Source organism: Pollachius pollachius (assembly GCF_949987615.1).
Source record: "Pollachius pollachius genome assembly, chromosome: 2".
Taxonomy (NCBI): domain Eukaryota; kingdom Metazoa; phylum Chordata; class Actinopteri; order Gadiformes; family Gadidae; genus Pollachius; species Pollachius pollachius.
Window position 1 is genome coordinate 33,552,764 of NC_136935.1, and position 21,372 is coordinate 33,574,135.

At 42.8% G+C, this 21,372-nt stretch overlaps 1 protein-coding gene and 1 long non-coding RNA gene across 2 annotated transcripts; one reads left to right on the top strand and one right to left on the bottom strand.

The window, feature by feature from the left end:
- Positions 1–4,180: 4,180 nt before the first annotated feature.
- On the top strand, positions 4,181–9,370 carry LOC307071327 (uncharacterized protein; the record flags this gene model as incomplete). The annotated part of the gene is made up of 19 exons (XM_079730313.1): positions 4,181–4,244; positions 4,666–4,721; positions 4,826–4,976; positions 5,363–5,446; positions 5,525–5,735; positions 5,837–6,009; positions 6,108–6,206; positions 6,294–6,526; positions 6,639–6,817; positions 6,905–6,998; positions 7,143–7,487; positions 7,644–7,761; positions 7,845–7,936; positions 8,018–8,135; positions 8,316–8,411; positions 8,529–8,717; positions 8,930–9,082; positions 9,187–9,308; positions 9,350–9,370. Exons 8-19 carry the CDS (start codon positions 6,494–6,496, stop codon positions 9,368–9,370), a joined length of 1,560 nt encoding a protein of 519 aa, XP_079586439.1. The 5' UTR covers positions 4,181–4,244; positions 4,666–4,721; positions 4,826–4,976; positions 5,363–5,446; positions 5,525–5,735; positions 5,837–6,009; positions 6,108–6,206; positions 6,294–6,493.
- A 6,619-nt stretch (positions 9,371–15,989) lies between these two features.
- Positions 15,990–17,133, bottom strand: LOC307071781. The gene is made up of 3 exons (XR_013811641.1): positions 16,517–17,133; positions 16,231–16,393; positions 15,990–16,054 (listed from the first exon to the last, which is right to left on the bottom strand). It is a non-coding gene; the product is annotated as an uncharacterized lncRNA (long non-coding RNA).
- Positions 17,134–21,372: the final 4,239 nt, after the last annotated feature.

The window sequence follows — 21,372 nt, forward strand, 5'->3', positions numbered from 1 at the left end:
GTGATCAATATCATATCCAGGGCCGGCTAAATACATTGGCCATGAAGACTGGGGCCACTGGGGCACCCCACCTTCTGCTGGGCGCGGGTTGCCCTCAAAGGAAATAAATATATACCAAATTAATACAAATACACATAATTTTCGCAGAGAGCCTTTCCTCATTTTCTGCCTTGAGTTAACAGATAAATAAAAAAAGAATGAAATAAATACACCATGCAGCGCTGTTCCTCACAATTGATAATCTGTGCACTGAAGGTGGGACGAGGGGTTACTGTTTGATGCGCATCACAAGTTAGAGATGAAAGAATCGATGAGGAAGATAGCTGACTGACTGATAACACACAAAGTTGTCCACAATGGAAAGGTCCAGGCCTTCAGGTGCACAGTTTAGAAAACTGAGAAAAGGGAGGGAGGAAAGGAAAGCCCAATATAGAGGAATGTCATTTTGGGTTAACATTAAAATGCAGTTCAGGTGTAGACATTTCATTTGTAGTAGCTTGATGGCTTCTCTGCAGCAGAAGCTATATACTCTTTCATGTAATAGGCTAACTTTATCTAACAGTTGGTCTTTAACTGTCCAGACAAGCTCAGGAAATATCTGCAGAAGCCCCCGGCCGCTGGCGAAGGGGCATCTGATCTCCCATCTCCACTGCTCTGTGAAGCATGTAAATGCTTCAGCCAATTAATTGATGTTAGCGTCCAAGAGAGGGTTAGGCTTCCCGGACACCTATAGCATAATGCCAGGGTGTGTGTGGACGGGGAAGCTAAGTCCGAGCAGTGACTTATTTAATGTCTGCGTCCGAGTGAGGATTAGGCTTAACACTTAAAAGCATGACGCCACGATGTGTGGCACATTTTATACACTAGCTCGTTCATTATAACACTCATCTACAACAACGGTATTAAAAAAGTTGCACAAAGTTGCCGTCAGTCACATAACCACAGGAATAGCAAGCCCCTAGAAACGTCAGCCCAATAGACATTTTTTTTAATCTCATAGTGATCGAATTCTAGCTGAAAAAGTGGCTTCACTTGCTCTTTAGTGATCGAATTCTAGCTACGCAAGTGGCTTCACTTGCTCTTTAACATTTGTTTAATTTCACACACACACACACACACACACACACACACACACACACACACACACACACACACACACACACCCACACACACACACACACACACACACACACACACACACACACATACACACACACACACACAAATGCTGCTTATATATTAATTTAACACAACCCTCAAGTCACTGTTGAGCCAACAGCAGCCACATATTGTCAAACTATCAGTATGTGTAGGAGAGTATCACAGCTCACTCTATTTACAGTTACATTTACATTTTGGGCATTTAGACACTTTAAACCAAAGCGACTTACAATAATTACATTTGTCAGAAGAAAGCAAAACAACCATATATCTCTGTCGGTACTAGTGTTGCACGGTATAACGATACTAGAAAGGTATCACGATTCCCTCACGCAAAAAACGATATTATACGCACATGTTTTAGCGTTGATACTTTTACTAAAAAAAAAAAAAAAATGTATTAAAGAAAAGGAGAAAATATGAAAGAAAAATAGACTGAACGAAAGGACTGCACATACACAAGCAGCATCAACTCTCAGTCATACTCCTCAACCCGGTATCACGCCATTGCGTGCTCCTGCGCACGAACGTTAATCTATTGAAGCGTGTTCCCGAGCACGATAGTCCGACTTTTTGCGTGTTACACAAAACGAAATGTAAACCAATGCATTCTGAATGGGAGTGTTCTAAGACAATTAACGTTCTCCACAAAACGCTACGAGAGAGAGAGAAAGAGAGAGCGGGAGGGACAGAGAGAGAGAGAGAGCGAGAGAGAGGCTTCAGAAAGGGTGTGCGCAGATAGTACAGTGCACCCTAGTTATGTTTATGCCAAAACCTATATATATAATTAGGCTATAATTATATTATTTAGCGTGTAATGAGACAATCTATAGCCAAATTGTCGAAGATGCCCGAGAATCTTTCGGGATATCAGCATGGGAAATCGGCGAATCAGACCCATGAATCTATTGTAGCGACCCTGGGACAGTTAAATAGTTTGTGTGTTATGTGTTACATTATATTTCGTTGTCCGTTATGCCAGTTGTTCTATGTGCATGTATTGTAATGTTATTCTTGTCAAACAGCGTGTGGGGCGAATCATTAGGTCAGCTGGGGGAGGGCCTTGGAAGAACAGGAGGGTGGGGGCCTGCACGCGAGTGAGACCGTGTTGCCGGGGTAACCGGGGTTTGTTTGGGTCCGGTTTTCAGCTGTTGGTTTCAATGTTGTTACAATGTTACGGGTTTCAGTGACCTGGTTTTTGGTCCATTAAAACTACCTTCAACTAATGACTCGACATGATTATGTCACCGGCGAGGTCGTTACACTATAAAGAAACACGTCATCTCAAGCGGGAGAGAAAGTTTGCGGTGCTGGTTTGTGTCACCAACCCAGCAACCCAGTCGCCAAGAAAAAACGTTGACAGTGCACGTTTCCATGAACACTGGATACGTAGCATTTCAACGTAAAAAATAGCGTGTTATACCTACAGTATCCACGTGTGCCGCTGTGGAGGCGGGTTTCGGGGTTTGGGACACGATTGTTTAGGGGGGGGGGGGAGACTGTTGTTGACCGGGGAGGGGGGGGGGGGGGGGGGAGACACGTTTGTTGAGGGGGGGGGGGGGGGACACACGATTGTAGGGGGGGGGGGGGGGGGGGGGGGACACACCAACCCAGCAACCCAGTCGCCAAGAAAAAACGTTGACGGTGCACGTTTCCATGAACACTGGATACGTAGCATTTCAACGTAAAAAATAGCGTGTTATACCTACAGTATCCACGTGTGCCGCTGTGGAGGCGGGTTTCGGGGTTTGGGACACGATTGTTTGGGGGGGGGGGGGGAGACTGTTGTTGACCGGGGAGGGGGAGACACGTTTGTTGAGGGGGACGACGACACACGATTGTAGGGGGGGGGACACACGTTAGTTGAAGGGGGGGGGGGGGGGGGACACGTTTGTTGAGGGGGGGAGACACGTTTGTATCCTAACAACAAAACAAGTTAACAAAAGCCCCATTTGTCAACTGAGAACCCCAATTCCCAGAATCCCCCGCGGCTCCGGAACACGGCGTATCTTATATTAATCTTTATTATCTGAATGGGAAATGCAATATTTTAGGACAGATACACCATTAAACGCGTTTCTAATGACATTTCTAGCGAGAAATGTACATTTTCCTTACATAATCTTCAGTCAGTGAATGTGTATGATCTTTATTAATCTTTATTATCTGAATGGGAAATGCAATATTTTAGGACAGATACACCATTAAACGCGCTTCTAATGACTTTTCTAGCGAGAAATGTACATTTTCCTTACATAATCTTCAGTCAGTGAATGTGTATGATCTTTATTAATCTTTATTATCTGAATGGGAAATGCAATATTTTAGGACCGATTCACCGTTAAACGTGTTTCTAATAACATTTCTAGCGAGAAATATACTTTTTACTTGCATAATCTTTAGTCAGTGATTGTGTCTGATCTTTAGTTTTATAGTTATTAGGATTTGATCGGCTCGCTCGCATGTTTCAACGACGTCAGGTTGCTTTCGCTAAACTAGCAGCTCACGTGCTTCCTGCGTTTGTGTTATTAAACTGTTACTTTATGTAACTTTTAATGATATCATCTTGTTAGAAACACGTATATCTGAGAGCCAACCCAGTCGCCAAAAGCATACGTTGACAGTGTACTTTTCGTGAACACTGGATTACGTCGCATTTCAACATAAAATAGCGTGTTATACACACACACACACACACACACGCACGCACACGCACAGACACACACACACACACACACACACACACACACACATACACACACACACACACGAACAGTATCTTGTACAATGATTTTTAGATTTCTTCTTTGTAAAACTTGAAAAATAAAGTAAGTTTTGGCTTTGGAAAAGTAATTATTTCCCTTATTATACAAATAGGCTATGCTGTTAAGGCTGCCGTGTTCCAATACCTGTACTTCCATGAGTATACTTAAAGGAAGTATACTATCCGTACTATCTACTACGTTATTTTTTCAGATGTGAGTGCTGTTCCAAATCGAGTACTCCGTGGTGCACTAACCGGAAATTACGATCACGACTGCCGCCGTGGCTCCTCCCCCGCAATAAACATCCCGCTTTGAAAGGTGAACTCTTTACGCCTAGCAGCTATAAAAAACTATAAAAACTAAAAAATGACTCTATTAATGCAGGCTATGTGGAAAATGCGCCGACTTTGGCTCAGCCTGGCTCAGACTCTTCCGCTACGTATACATATGTGTAATCCAGCACATATAAAGACGGGGACCAGAAAATAATTACTTTCTCTCCATTGAAACCCATTCATATTTTTCGATCTCAGAGGTCCCATGAGGGGCCTACCGGAAGGGGCGAATTTACGAGCTCTATGACGCTGCTCTCGAGCGACATATAGATAGGACTGCTAATCTTACAAGCATTCTCAAGATCGATTGTCGGCAGTAGTTCTATTCATTCTATCGCTGTAACTTTTCTCTCGTGTTGCTATGGACAAGTTGTTTGACCTGGATCTCCGTGACCCCCGCACAGAAGGAAGACACCTTGCCGTTGGGTTGATGCATGACCAATTCCTTGCAGAAGCCATGGTAACAACCTTTTGTACATTAACTGAACTTGAACTTGTACATGAAATGAATGTTTCAGTACCTCAGAAACTCCGTCTAACAAGATGTTGGACTTAAACACACAGGAGGCTGCGGAGAATGTCAATCGGGCAAGATCTGGAGGGGATTCACCACGGAGCTCAACCAAACGGAGCGGACGCGGCAAGGCCAGAGGGAGACGTGGAGGCCGTGCGGGCCATACAGGCCGTGCAGACCGATGGAGTGGCCTAACTACAGGTTTGTTTATGTGCAAATTCAGATTAGTTTAATTTGGTGACAAACAATTACCCATGGCAATTAGGGATGGGTCAGAATTTTCTATTATTCGATTTTTCGTTCCCGTGGGTCAAAGTCGATTTGTAACATTTGGACCGTTAAAGGTTGGGTATGGGATTTGCGAAACGCCAGCAGATTTTGAAAATACACAACTCAAATGGTCCTACCCCCTCTCCTTCAACGCTGACTCTACCCATTCCAAGTACAAGTACATGGGAGCGGGGGAGAGGGAGTGCCGTACGACCGTTTGATTGACGTACTTACTGTCAAATGAGTTTCTTGCAGCAGTGCAAGCACTTGAGTGTCTGCCGTAGAGATATATTAATCTGTCATGTACTGTTTAACAGGCATGGACACTGAGGTGTTGGCACTTCCTTCAGAGGATTCCTTGCCCTTACCCAGAGCACAGCAAAATCCTCAAGAGATGTTTGGTAAATATACAGTGTTTAATTCTGAAATCCAAATACTGTATATAGAATGTAGATCATTTGGTTATATTTTATTTGCAGAACAAAACATGGAGAGGCTTTCTGCCCTACTGGATTCAAGCCCCTGTCCTGCTGAGCCTGAGAGAAGCGCAGCATCATCGTGGTCTGTTAGGCAGCAGAAAGCCTCTGACCGTTGGGAGGAAGCACGGCCGTACCACCTCAGATGCCTTTTGGAATCTGAGGCTGTTGGCAAGCCATTGTGTTGCTTCTGCCACAAGCCGGCTGTTATAAGGTTGGATGTTCATCAATCAAATAATAGAATGTATCTATGTACACTAAAAAAAGTATATCATATAAATTGAGTGACTTGACTTGAGTGTTTTGTCTGCTTAGGTGCAGAGAGTGCCTTCCGGAGCAGTGGTTTTGTGGGGCCTGCGACATGCATAACCACAGCAAACGGCCACTCCACAACAGGGACAGCGTGGTGGATGGCTTCTTTAAAGCCATTCCCCCATCCACATGTATCTCAAGAGGAGAGACTGGAATATATGCCACACATGAGCAAGGTAAGGTCTGACAAATCTACCTGTCTAGACTTCCTGATCCTTATCTTGTTTATTCAGTCTGCTGCCATATACAGAATGTTCACTTTTCTTTTCGACAGATCGCATTTTACCCACAATGCCAGCACAGCACTGCACCTGCCAGGTCCCTAGCTTCACAGTGGAAGCTGGGAAACCAGTCATCTTGATTACCATCAATGGTAGAAACCAGTTCTCTATTTAGACTTCTGTTAGTCTAATATACAATATGTGTCAATGATTATGACTAATGTTGTTTTTTTCGTTAGGGCGTTATGATTTGCATTTGCCACGTTATGTGTGCCAAACATGCCTGCAGCAGTGGGCCCCTGATGTGAGAGACCTAGTCAGGAGTGGATATTAGCCAGCTTCTGCAAATGCTTCCACAATCTACACGGTGGACCTCCTCAACACCTTTCAGGAGCTGAAGTTGATCTCACCTGGATTCTCCAGGCAAGCCCTTGCAAAAATGCTGGAACATCGCACACTGTGTGCAGGAAGAGTAAGTGACATCAGCAATACTATTTATTATGCTCACCAATATTGTCAGCAATTTTTTTATTTTTTTTTTGACTATCTCAAAAATGTTTTCCATATTCTGATATACTTTCTAGTCTGGACAGATCAACGGGGATGCCCTGCAGAGGAGCTTTCTTGAGTTTGCATACGCCTCCTTTGAGAAAGACCAGCTCTGCTGTGATACCCCTTTCACCTGCCCTGCCTGCACACCTGAAATGGTAGCAGTGTCAGCAGATGGCAACAGGAAGCTTTATCGCTTTGGCCATACTGGAAGGTGCACTTTAAGTTCTCTTTGGTAATTGAGTCGTGACTGTAAGTGACAACAAGAGTAGGTAATGGATGTTATATATTTTTCCCCTAGATCTAATGACACTCCCTTTTTTGATGGGCTATTTCTAGCCAAAGACAGTGAGGTGTCTGATTTTGTCAACACAATACAGATGGCGGTGAAGAATGTAAGTTTAAGCTAAGTTTAAACACTCAAATAGTTCTGTTACTAAAGGAATCATTGCATTTCCTGGACTTCTAGAAGTATTCCATACTCCCTACTCTTTTGTCGTGAATTACATTAACAATATGTGTATGCACTATATTCACAGATAAAGGGGAGAGGCACATGTGGAGACTCTCAATGGGCAGCAGCAAGGGAGACCTCTAGGCGGGCCTCTAAACTGGATGAGGAAGGCGTTGAGGTTGCGGTGTGTCGGCATGGCTTCCTTTTAAAAGCCCTTAACATGTACCGAGGAGAGATATTTGCGTATCCTATGTATCTCCAAAGGGAGCTTCTCCCAAGCAAGGCACAGTTTTTTGCTATGGATGTGGCATGCAAATACTGGCCATACCTACAAAAAGTTGCTTCGGTCATTCCAGCTCTCAAGAGCCTCACAGAAATGAAGCCCTTCCTGAGCATCATGCATGCAAGAGCTCATGCTACCAAGTGTGAGGTATGTCTGTTATCTGTTATTTTCAAATGAATACGCCATGTGTTACTATAGGAATGGACAGCTTTAAGCTGAATTCCTTTTCCATAATATTTGTCCACGTTTTCCAACTGCTTCATTGGCTCTAATGAACCCCAAATCCACCCATCCTTGCAACAGATAAAATGGAGTGGTCGGAATCAGAAGGGAGCAGGCACAACTGCCGGTGAGGAGGTGGAGCAAATAAACAGCTACCTCTCCCGTTGTGCCCTGACAACAAAGTACATGTCAAAAGCAGGTAAGTCACTTTGGTCTGAGTTTATGCTATCATCTAATATTGCTCATAGATTGCAGAACATAATGTAATTCTCCTTATACCAGCACGTGTGGACATGCTCACTGTGCATGCAATGGGTTGGAACCATCACAAAGCAGAGACGCTACACAAGGCCCTCTCCACAAGATATGTGAAGGTATGTTTCATATTCATGTATGTTTTTGTGCCAGTTGTTAGGCAGACTGAGTTCCTATTGTAATTATTGTAAATATTTTAGACATCTAAAAGGGCAGAAGAAGAGGCAGAGAGGCTGTCACAACTGCAGAAGGACCTGCAGTGCTCAAATGCAATGGCTGTACAGTGGATTGCTGAAGTCAAGGAATGGGCAGAGAGCGGTGAGGACAGAACAATATACATGCCTTTTTGCAGTTTCCTTACAGACATTTGTGTTCAAACGGTAATCAAAATAATACACAATCAGTGAAGCATTAGTGCTGCAAAAATCTAGAAAACTCGGTTGCATTGTATAGAATACAGTACACTGAGCTTAATTTCACCCTAACGGATATCTACAGAGACCCCAGTAACGGGTCTGCACGTTCTCCAGCAGTCCATTGAGGGTCTCCATCTGGGTCTAAAGCAACAGAAACAAACCCTCTACCGTCAGAATGGTATGTAGGCTTTTTCTTGAGTTATCCGGTATACCTAACAATGTATCTATATTGTTTTTAATATAACCTATACAAGGTTTTTGTGTCTGCATATTACGTTTCTCCTAAACAATCTAGACAGCAACAAGCTTCGCCATCGTCTCCGAAGAAAGTTGACGGAAGACAAAAAGCGCCTTCTCCAGGAGATTGATAAATACAACAGTCTTGTTGCAGACCTCTCCAAAAGGATTGATGTGGCCTTGGTTGACCACTCTTTGGCTGGACAGAGCACTGGCGCAATATGGCCATGGGAGGACTATGGCAGTGGTATGCATTTTTCAATGCTTTTAAAATGTCATGCAGTATATCGGAATAGTGAACTATCCTGAAATGATATATTAAATATAATGGTGGTTTTGTAATATATAAAACGATTTTGGGAAAGAAACATCATTTCTAAATTCTGTTTCCATTATGGTTGCATTGCTAAATGTTATGCCAGATACTCATGTATTGATCTTAATATTTTGGATCATTAGTAACAATCGGGGTCAAGAAACGACTGCACGACCAGGAAATGCTGAAAACACGGCTGGAAGAGGAGCTCCCTATCCTGGTGTTGGAGATGGCCCAGCACTGTACGTGGTTGCAGAACCTGGGAGTGGCCCTCAAGACGGAGCTTGCAAGATACGGTAAGTTAAAGACAAGTTTTGGGGATCCCATTTAATGTATTCAATTAGTGGGGGATGTTTCAATATATATTAACGTCGTTGGGTTTTCTGTCCTCTACTTGTAGAAGATGAAAATGGACTTCACTGTCTCTTGGCAAGAAGACTTGCGGAAGTGGAAGAACGACATCAAATGGTCCTGCAGCGGTATAAGACTGCTCTAGGTCCATTGGCCTCTGTCCTCCTTGATGTTTGTGAGGAAGAGGAATGTGATCCGATGGGCTTGGTCAGTCCAGACACCAGCGAGGATGAGGAAGATGCAAGAGAACAAGCAACTTAGTTGATGGTGTGGTTTCGTGCCTCGCTTGATGTACACAAATGATCATTGTTATTGCTATGTTTAAAATAAAAAAATCTATCTCTTCAATTCAAGATGGGGTGGGTGAGAATAAATAGTGCTATAACCTCACTAGCCTTATTGACATGGACACATCTGTTCCGCATAGATTTCTATGCACGAGACTTAACGGACACTTTTGTTACTGCCATGTATACAGTACATTCGGATCACATTTTAGGAAGAGATCTATGACGCATAGAAATCTATGCGGATCAGATGTGCCATGTAAACGCGGATGCTATGAATTTCATTCATATATACAATTTCAGAAGTGGATGAGATTCGAGAAATATCTTGTTATAATGAGAAAGAATGTCAAGGTTTGGGGGTTGATGAAAAACTATTTTGAACCTTTGTGGTATGGCAACCCAGTCGCCAAAAGCATACGTTGACAGTCACTTTAAGGACAAGTTATGAGAGAAATGCACATTAACTTTTTGTTATCTCATAAGCGGTGTGGTGCCGGCTCCTTTTGACCTTTTGACCCCAGACTTCAAAAACGTGTCCACAGGCCAGCTGTGTCTACCCACCTTAAGCCACAAATGTACACCTACATCCCACAGTAAATGGGGAATAGAAACATAACCTCTGTCATATACATTTACTCTACTGTTGGAGGTCACGCCCCTTTTTCCACCTTTTCGAGATAGCTAGAGATGCTAAAATGTTTACACACATTTCCCGGGGCCCCGTGTACGACATATCCGAGATTTGGAGTTCTAGCCCTTAGAGAAAAAAAGTTTTCCCAAATGGAGTGTCATTTGGACAAAGCCCCTCAGAAGTGTAGCCTGCAAGACCTAATGGTTCAGAATGTGGTGGAAAAAGTTTTTGAGATAGGAAGGTCCTACCGCCCTGAAATTTTAATACCTTATTCTAGGGCCTAACTGGGACCTCCGCACCGAAACTTGGCCCGGTCGGACCCCGAGGGCAGGAAGGGGGGGCCTGCCCTCGGGGTCTGACCGGGCCAAGTCTCGGACAGGAAGGGCCCCCCCTTCCTGCCCTCGGGGTCCGACCGGGCCAAGTTTCGGTGCAGAGGTCCCAGTTAGGCCCTAGAACAAGGTATTAAAATTTCAGGGCGGTAGGACCTTCCTATTTCAAAAACTGTTTTCTGAACCATTAGGTCTTGCAGGCTACACTTCTGAGGGGCTTTGTCCAAATGACACTCCATTTGGGAAAACTTTTTTTCTCTAAGGGCTAGAACTCCAAATCTCGGATATGTCGTACACGGGGCCCCGGGAAATGTGTGTAAACATTTTAGCATCCCTAGCTATCTCGAAAAGGTCGGCAAAGGGGCGTGACCTCCAACAGTACAGTAAATGTACATAAGACAGAGGTTAATTTCTAGTCCCCATTTTTTGTGGGATGGAGGTGTACATTTGTGGCTAAAGGTGTGTAGACACAGCTGGCCTGTGGCCACGTTTTTGAAGTCGGGGGTCAAAAGGTCAAAAGGAGCCGGCACCACGCCGCTTATGAGATAACAAAAAGTTAATGTGTGTTTCTCTCATAACTTTTTGTCATTATTAAAGAGAGGCCTGATTCTCAGATATGCATGTTGGATGGCTAGGGTGTAGGTTTGGGTAGAACTTCAGACCAAAATCTTGTAAGCGAGCCGCTGGGTGAGGTGCAACAAGATGGAGCACTTGCTGAGTAATTTCTTGTAGCGCCGGTGCGTAAGAGGGCAAACAAGATGTCCTTCAATATCTACGCTTCCAGGCGATTGCAACGGTGCCACACATGAACACATTCAAACATGTTTAATGGTAGTAATTAGCTGTCGAAATTGGAGGCCTTAATCAATAATGACCAGCTATTGATTTGCTTCCCGATAAAAGTTTGTGACAAATGACATGTTATTTAGCATCTACACATTGAGCTGAGTCCAATGACACAAAGCATGACACTCCACGGCCCTACACGGCCCCCTACACTACATGGCCCCTGTATTTTACATGGTACACCTATGGTCTAGGGCATGATCTCTGTGTGGCAGAAGGTCGAGCTTGATCTCATTGGACTCAGCTGCTAATGTAGATGCTAAATAACATGTAATTTGTCAGAAAACTCAATCGGGTAGCAAATCTATAGCTGGTTATTATCTATAAAGGCCTCCAAAATCGACAGCTAATTACTACCCTGAAACATAGTCAAATATGGTCATGCATGGCACCGTTGCAATCGCCTCGAAACGTAGATGACAAATGACACCTTGTTTGCCCCGTTACGGGAAGATATTTTCATGGTATATCTTTCTATTTCCTAACCAAGCTCCATTGCCGTCTTTAACCAACGTGGTTTGCCGAGAGTCACGTGACGTTGACGCAGGCCCATTGAAAAGAAAAGGCCCAAAAAACGTAGGCATGTCACATGTTTAAAGCCGTTATTGTAATTAATTAATTTAGTATTAAAATATAGGCTATTATATGTATACAATTATTACGTCGTGTAATATTCTATCTATAAGTAGACCATAACTTTTATTCAATTATCGTTATAACATGATCTGTATCTGACCATTGAACATCTTTAACCAAGTTCAGGTATAACCAGACCATATAACAAATATTTATAACATATAAACTAGGCTATACGTATAGCATATCATACATTTGGTTACAGGCCAAATTCGGTATAAATGTTACCCTCTGCTGGCCCACAACTAGATCGTCGCGTCCCTAGCAACCTGACGTCTTTGAAACATGCTAGGGAGACCATAAAACTAACTATCGAACAAAAGATCAGACACATTCACTGACTGAAGATTATGCAAGTAAAAAGTATATTTCTCGCTAGAAATGTTATTAGAAACACGTTTAATGGTCAATCTGTCCTAAAATATTGGATATATATATATATATATGCCTAATGCCTTCAGGGCGGCGCTACTGTTCAATCAGGACAAGAACAATGAGGTACTCCCACTCTTTTATCCCTGCAACCATCAGGTTACTAAATGATGACAAAAGTAAGGAGCACACCAGTGTTGCTGGGTGTTTCCGGGGGCAGGGTGGTTGTTACTGACGGGCTGAAATGAATTGTGAGTTAAATGTGTGTGTTGGACTGCCTTTGATATATGTTTTTGTCTACCTCCTATTGCTATTTATTGTATTTATTAAGTAATCTATTATGTGAGACTGGAAACTGTGAACGAAATTGCCCATTTTGGGATAAATAAAGTTTTCTAATCTAATCTAATATATATATATATATATACGTAACCATTTCCCCCAAATGCTGGGAGAACGTATCGACCCCTATTGGTGCTATTCCTCCATTCATTTAGATGGGCGGAAGAAACGTGTATCTCTTCACGCTTTGGTCAGGCATAGCGTGACACTGAACACTCCTTGCGAGGTGGACCAATGTATCTATTTCACGCCTTGGCGTGATACCGGGTTGAACAGACTGTTCTGTGTTTATGTGTGGAAAAATAACATCATTACACGGTTCCATAAAATAACATAATCAGCAAAGACAATGGTTTTATTTCCATGCTTTAAACGGCATTCGGGCTGCTAGTTTCAGCGTCCATAGCAACCATCATAGGCTTAGCCACCATGTTTTTCTGTCGAGACAAAATACGTTTTCAGACAAACGTAATTGAGAATGCCGAATAGTTCTCTGGGAACGTAATTTTCATGAGACAGGGTTGTCCTTTAGGGCTTCGGCCTCCTAATTGATCATTGATCAAAACTCTGCCCAATCCTCACCTTCTCTGACGCAGAGAAACTCGTCCACGCCTTAATCCCCTCCAGGCTTGATTACTGTAACAGCCTTCTCATCGGTACACCCTATAACACCTATGGTCCTTAGATTATTATTTATTTTATTGTGTTATTGCCCTTCGTGTTTTGTTGTAGCACTTTGAGATTATTTTTATGAAAAGTGATTTACAAATAAAATGTATTATTATTATTGTAGTAGGCTATATTTGAATGCCCTTTCACATATATGAAACCACCACCACACCATGGTTGGTTTGACGTAGCAGCTAACTTAATCGTCCAAGAGAATCTGGTGTTTTGGTGTTGAATAAAGATCTATCAGCACAATATTTTAATAATCTGTTGTGACTAAATTGACATTCAGTAGGCCCTGCTTGCACTTGTATGTTTAAAATCAATATTTTCTATACAATATAGCCATTTGCAATTATACCTGGATGCATATCTTAAATACATTGAATGGATTAAATACTCAATTAATTGCTGCTACTACTCTATTAGCTAGAGACCCTTCAGCCCACAACTTTTGAGTTACTTTAACTTTACCCACCATGTACTGCCTACAGACTGGAATTCATATTTATATTAACTGTTGTGTCCATACATATATATATATATATATATATATATATGTGTGTGTGTGTCATTAAGCTCTTAGTGACCACATTTGAATGGCAGGGCAATCATGTATCAGGAGTAGCACCACATTCTAGAAAGACTGAAAATATGTTTTTATTTGAAGAGGGCAGGGGGACTAATTCAAATCTTTTGGCTGCCAGGACCTGGCCCACTCCTTCCCACTGAAAAGAGAACAAATAATATATCAATGAACCGTTTTGTGATGATTGGTCGAACTCCACTTACATAACACACAGTATATACCTACTTTATATTGATTCTCATCTATAAAGGCAATTACAAATCAAGCCCAATCTTTGCACATTTTTGTTCTTGAGCAATACCACACTTTCAAGTCATTTTCTAATAATTCAAGATCTAATAATGTAATAGTGTATGACACATAAGAAAGGGAATGATGAAACCACTTGATAGGAAATCTGGTTGGCAAGTGTGTTTGGTGGAAGAACTACTGTTAAACGTTAAAATAGCAGCAGCTATTTTGCACCAGGATGGTGCAAAATAATATGGTATAATATAGAATACTCGGAAAAGCAATGAAGTGGTTTAAAAAAACCCAGTGAAACAGAAAGAAACCAAATTAAATACATACCAAACTGGGCAAGGCTGCCAATCAACAAGGACTTCTTTAATGCCCTATCAAGGAAAGGAACCATAAATTCATTAGTAAGATAATAAATTCAGTGTTAGCCTATGAGTTTGATAGACAAAATGCATTGACGGTACTATTCCAAAATATTTATGCAAATTACTTGTATACATGAGTAAATTACATTTACAGTATGCACTTAATATGCATGCTCATGATCAATCAGCGAGAATCTCATTCCTACAGTTAATCACGCATGTGTTTTTGCTGGGTCTTTATGGGTCTGTCAAACCTTTCTCATCCTCTCCTTCCCGTAACTCCTTATTTCGAAGGAGTCACGACCAATATGGTAGGGGCAATCTGAAAATATAAAAAACATGTTTTTCACAACAAAACCATCTATGCTTATCCACTGGCAAATATAAAATACCGCAAATATAAAATCAATAACAGTAATTATTAATACTGTATTAATGCTGTAATCGCTGCTATGAATACACAGGAGAATAATTTACAATTCCATAATTATAAATTGTGTAAAGGGTTTGTCAGTGCTCTGATCGTTACAAACTATTTCATCTTACTCTTCGGTAAAGTCTTGTTCCTTTTTTCAAGCCCCTTCTGGCTGTGATGCTCTGTAGGAAAGAAATGTTGAGGTATTCAAACAAAGACTCAAATGGTCATAACCAACATTCTTATTACAGTCCTTTTTCCAAAATAACTACAATAAATGTAATGCTATGGTGAAAAGAATAGTAGTCAATTAGCAATTCGATCTGTACAGACATTCTGAACATACCTTTTCTCCTCCGCTTCCTCTGCACAGTAGAGACCGCTGTTGGAATGGAAAATAAAATATTACTCATTCAGGCAATGATGTTTATTTGTATGACACTTAGTACCTTCTCATGCATGCTTTAATTGAAAAATCCATACCTGGTCCTTCCGTGTCCGGGTGGGCCACCTCCTCTACCTGCAGGGCCCCCTCCTCCACCTGCAGGGCCCCCTCCTCCACCTGCAGGGCCCCCTCCTCCACCTGCAGGGCCCCCTCCTCCACCTGCAGGGCCCCCTCCTCCACCTGCAGGGCCACCTCCTCCACCTGCAGGGCCACCTCCTCCACCTCCTCCACCTGCAGGGCCACCTCCTCCAACTGCAGGGCCACCTCCTCCCCCTCCTCCACCTGCAGGGCCACCTCCTCCAACTGCAGGGCCACCTCCTCCCCCTCCTCCACCTGCAGGGCCACCTCCTCCCCCTCCTCCACCTGCACGGCCCTGTCCTCCACCTCTCCCATGTCCATGTCCATCTAAGATGACATAAGATAACACTCACTCAAAGTCCAACAGTGGAACTTCAACAGTGCAAGTGTAAATTCAGTTTTAAAAAATATGAAATTAAGACCATACAGATCTATACACATCTATACACATAAATAACCATAAACAAACATGAAAAGAGGTTAGCACTTATACAGCTGACTTAGTATATTGTAATTTGTAGCATAATATATTGGAGTATATATGCAGTATATAACAATATATAGGATTAGCCTCTTTAATTGTCATAGATATTCCTGTATGTCTTCACCTGAGTGGTCCCCCTGCCCTCTTCTGGCCCCTCTGCAGTCCCACTTGCAAAAGGGGTCCATCCTGTGCAAGTTTGAAAAGTGTTGCAAAGGGTTATTAAATTGCAAATGGCAACCAAAAAAATTGTAGCAATAGTTCCATGATAAAAATGAATGTGGTGGACAAATAACAAGATGCAGTTAGTATTTTGGTAAACAAAGCAGAGGGTGTGTGGAATTTATAAAAATAAAGAATCATACCTTGACAAATGTACTCATGGATGGAGCCCATTTTTTTGAGGGACTCCTCCGCAAATGTGGCCAAGGTGCAACGAGGTGTGAACACCTTGACCACATGGCTCTTTTTAGTGGCTTTTCCAAGCAGCAGGACAGGTTTATATCCTGCTGCTTGAAGCTTTTCGAGCTGTAAGGAAATCACAGCATGTTAATGTTTTGCCTGTAGTAATCAAAAAAGACCTACTATTCAAAGCAATAGTGATTCAGACAGTTAAAGGTAGAACATAATTAATCTGAATTGTTTACATACCAGGAGGAACATTTCCTGCTTGACAACAGCCATGTTGTGGTTCTTCTTGCGGGAAGACGCCCACTCTTCCCGCTTAGCCTCAAATTTTCTCAAGGCAATTTTGAGGCGTTCCTTTACAGGCTGGACCATTTTGCAGTGCCTGCAAACCTTTTTAGCGCAAGGCAGAATGGTTTTGCAGGAGGGGCATGTTTTACATGTGCTGCCTGGCATATTGAAAGATTACCTAATTTACAAAGACACAGACAAACCGAATAGACAGATAAACAAAACAGATTAGATACACAGATAGTAGATAGATAAGAAAGATTATAGATATAAAATATTAGCATTGGCAGAGAGATAGTTAAGATGTATGATGCTTATTTGAAGCTGCAGGGAGAAAAAAGTAAATCACTAAAAACAAACTATTTTTTACAAACAGCCGACTACATTGTGTAAATTACCTTCTAACATGATGCTGTGTATGGTACTTATCTAAGCCTTTCTCATTGTTCAATTTCAATTACTAACGAACTAGCTAGCCTACCCGAGGGACAGGTGGCGACGTAGGCCTACATTAGCCTATGAAGCAACGCTTTTGTTATCTGTTATTAGCTGTTAATACCTGTTAATATTCTTTGACAACGGCAATATAATTATTTGCACTATCAACTCCATATTCTTAGTATTTCAAGCATTCAACCGTTTTTAAATAGCAGTCAATCATAGTTGAACTTACGTCACACAAACCAGCACCGCAAATTTTCGGTCACTCCAGAGTTGACGTCTTTCTTTCAACCCGGTGTCACGCGATTGCGTGCTCCTGCGCACGACCGTGTGCGTGTGTGTGTGTGTGTGCGCGCGTGCGTGCGTGCGTGTGTGTGTGTCTGTGCGTGTGCGTGCGTGTGTGTGTGTGTGTATAACACGGTATTTTATGTTGAAATGCGACGTAATCCAGTGTTCACGAAAAGTACACTGTCAACGTATGCTTTTGGCGACTGGGTTGGCTCTCAGATATACGTGTTTCTAACAAGATGATATCATTAAAAGTTACATAAAGTAACAGTTTAATAACACAAACGCAGGAAGCACGTGAGCTGCTAGTTTAGCGAAAGCAACCTGACGTCGTTGAAACATGCGAGCGAGCCGATCAAATCCTAATAACTATAAAACTAAAGATCAGACACAATCACTGACTAAAGATTATGCAAGTAAAAAGTATATTTCTCGCTAGAAATGTTATTAGAAACACGTTTAACGGTGAATCGGTCCTAAAATATTGCATTTCCCATTCAGATAATAAAGATTAATAAAGATCATACACATTCACTGACTGAAGATTATGTAAGGAAAATGTACATTTCTCGCTAGAAAAGTCATTAGAAACGCGTTTAATGGTGTATCTGTCCTAAAATATTGCATTTCCCATTCAGATAATAAAGATTAATAAAGATCATACACATTCACTGACTGAAGATTATGTAAGGAAAATGTACATTTCTCGCTAGAAATGTCATTAGAAACGCGTTTAATGGTGTATCTGTCCTAAAATATTGCATTTCCCATTCAGATAATAAAGATTAATATAAGCTACGCCGTGTTCCGGAGCCGCGGGGGATTCTGGGAATTGGGGTTCTCAGTTGAGAAATGGGGCTTTTGTTAACTTGTTTTGTTGTTAGGATACAAACGTGTCTCCCCCCCTCAACAAACGTGTCCCCCCCCCCCCCCCCCGCTTCAACTAACGTGTGTCCCCCCCCTACAATCGTGTGTCGTCGTCGTTGCCGTTGAAATGCTACGTATCCAGTGTTCATGGAAACGTGAACCGTCAACGTTTTTTCTTGGCGACTGGGTTGCTGGGTTGGTGTGTCCCCCCCCCCCCCCCCCCCCCCCCCCCCCCCCCTCCCCCCCCCCCCCCCCCCCCCCCCCCCCCCCCTACAATCGTGTGTCCCCCCCCCCCCCCCTCAACAAACGTGTCTCCCCCCCCCCCCCCCCCCTCCCCGGTCAACAACAGTCTCCCCCCCCCCCCCCTAAACAATCGTGTCCCAAACCCCGAAACCCGCCTCCACAGCGGCACACGTGGATACTGTAGGTATAACACGCTATTTTTGACGTTGAAATGCTACGTATCCAGTGTTCATGGAAACGTGCACTGTCAACGTTTTTTCTTGGCGACTGGGTTGCTGGGTTGGTGACACAAACCAGCACCGCAAACTTTCTCTCCCGCTTGAGATGACGTGTTTCTTTATAGTGTAACGACCTCGCCGGTGACATAATCATGTCGAGTCATTAGTTGAAGGTAGTTTTAATGGACCAAAAACCAGGTCACTGAAACCCGTAACATTGTAACAACATTGAAACCAACAGCTGAAAACCGGACCCAAACAAACCCCGGTTACCCCGGCAACACGGTCTCACTCGCGTGCAGGCCCCCACCCTCCTGTTCTTCCAAGGCCCTCCCCCAGCTGACCTAATGATTCGCCCCACACGCTGTTTGACAAGAATAACATTACAATACATGCACATAGAACAACTGGCATAACGGACAACGAAATATAATGTAACACATAACACACAAACTATTTAACTGTCCCAGGGTCGCTACAATAGATTCATGGGTCTGATTCGCCGATTTCCCATGCTGATATCCCGAAAGATTCTCGGGCATCTTCGACAATTTGGCTATAGATTGTCTCATTACACGCTAAATAATATAATTATAGCCTAATTATATATATAAGTTTTGGCATAAACATAACTAGGGTGCACTGTACTATCTGCGCACACCCTTTCTGAAGCCTCTCTCTCGCTCTCTCTCTCTCTCTCTGTCCCTCCCGCTCTCTCTTTCTCTCTCTCTCGTAGCGTTTTGTGGAGAACGTTAATTGTCTTAGAACACTCCCATTCAGAATGCATTGGTTTACATTTCGTTTTGTGTAACACGCAAAAAGTCGGACTATCGTGCTCGGGAACACGCTTCAATAGATTAACGTTCGTGCGCAGGAGCACGCAATGGCGTGATACCGGGTTGTACTCCTTGTACGCAGAGGCTAGTCAGTGGGCGTGCCCCTCAGTTCGCACTCAGCCACAGCAGCTGCATGCAGTGCACTGAGCGAGTCAGAGTGAGAGGCAACGAGACGGCGACAGGTTCGGAAGCGCTTGCCGACAGTCCTCGGCTTGTGGAGAAAAAAGACGGGAGAAGTGAAATATGGAGTAATTGTATATAACGGATCAGAAGTGTTCATGTAAACGCGGCTAATGACATTTCTGATCCGATTAGATTTCTAATCGGAATAGATCTATTCCTGTCATGCAATCCGAATGCATTGTATATATGGCATTTACAAAAGTGGTAAGCGTATGTCTGTATGTCCCGCACACACAACCGTTATGTTGGTCTGGACTTATATGATATATGTAAGGGATAATGTTGTACAGAACGCCGGTCATTATCGGGAAAATAAGCCTCGACAGGGCGAACCGGACCCCGACGCGAAGCGGAGGTGACTTGCTTCGCCCTGAAGGGTATTAATTTCGAATGACCGGTGACGTTCTAAAGATTATCTCGCTTATTACACGGCTCCTTGACAAAACGAAACAATATCTTCACACTTTGTGTCTTTTTACAATTACCATTCGTAGTGCTTATCATCGCTTAGCAACCGGACACGCTGGGGTTTAAAAGTTACTGGACTACTTGCGGAGTGGTAAGAAAGACGTGAATCGGGCAAAAAAATCCACTTCCCTTGACAGCGGTCTAGTTCGGTGCGCATACAAGTACCGACGGACCAATTACGAACTACTGCAGCTGCTGTTGCCATCTCTCTAAGTTAAAAAGTAGCCGCACCCACCCCAAACCAATCGGAATAAGTGTATACATGTCGATTATAACGGACTACACCACCTCTTCTATTCCGCATGGAATTGTATTCCTATCAGAGAATTGTATTCCGATTGAGGCGTACTATATATATTAATACGCCTAAATTGGAATACAATTCTCTGATCTGTAGAATTAATTTATTAACGTAATTTGCTCAAAAAGCAGGAAAGGACCTAGCTTCTGAAAGTTAAACCATAGAATAGAATATAAACTTTAATACTCTAATTTCCTCTTGGTGTGACTGTCAGAGCTCCCATACCAGACAGTGAATGAAGTTGTGATGATGCTTTCAATGATGCCTTTGTAAAAGAGCACATGAAAGGTTTTTGTTGACAACTTTTTCAGTTGTCTTAGGAAATAAAGGCTCTGATTTGCCTTTTTGATAAGGTGTGTGATGTTAATGTACCATTTCAAATGATGGCTGAAATGTGAGCCAAGAAATTTAATTAGTAATTAGTGAGCCCGAGCTGGACCATTATTCATCTCTTTTCCAGATATTTTAGATTTTCACCGTGGTATCGGTTCAGCATCAAGTATTGAGATATTTTCGGGCAGGTATCGTATCGAAGTCATAATTTTGGTATAGTGCAACACTAGTTGGTACAGAAAGGATGTTCACAGAAACACGTGCCATGCATTTGCACTTTCTAGGTAAACCCATTCCCCTTATAAGTGCCATGACGTACAACATAAAACAAGTGAGTACAACAAACAATAAGTGCATAAGAGGAGAGTAATGGAGGAGAAGGGGGGGGGGGATTGGGGGAGGCTAGGCAGACTCCAGGTGAACTCTGAACAGGTGAGTCTTGACTCTCTTGCAGACGCTAGTGAGCGACTCTGCGGTCCTGACTTCGGCAGGACTGCAGACTCTCCATCTACCCTTGAAACCCTTGTTTTCTGAGGGTTATATATGTCTTTACTGTAGAATGGGTGGGAGGTGATGAGGCAGTACTGGGCAGCTCTTCGGCGTGCGGTGGTGACCTCAACTGGCCTCGAAAAA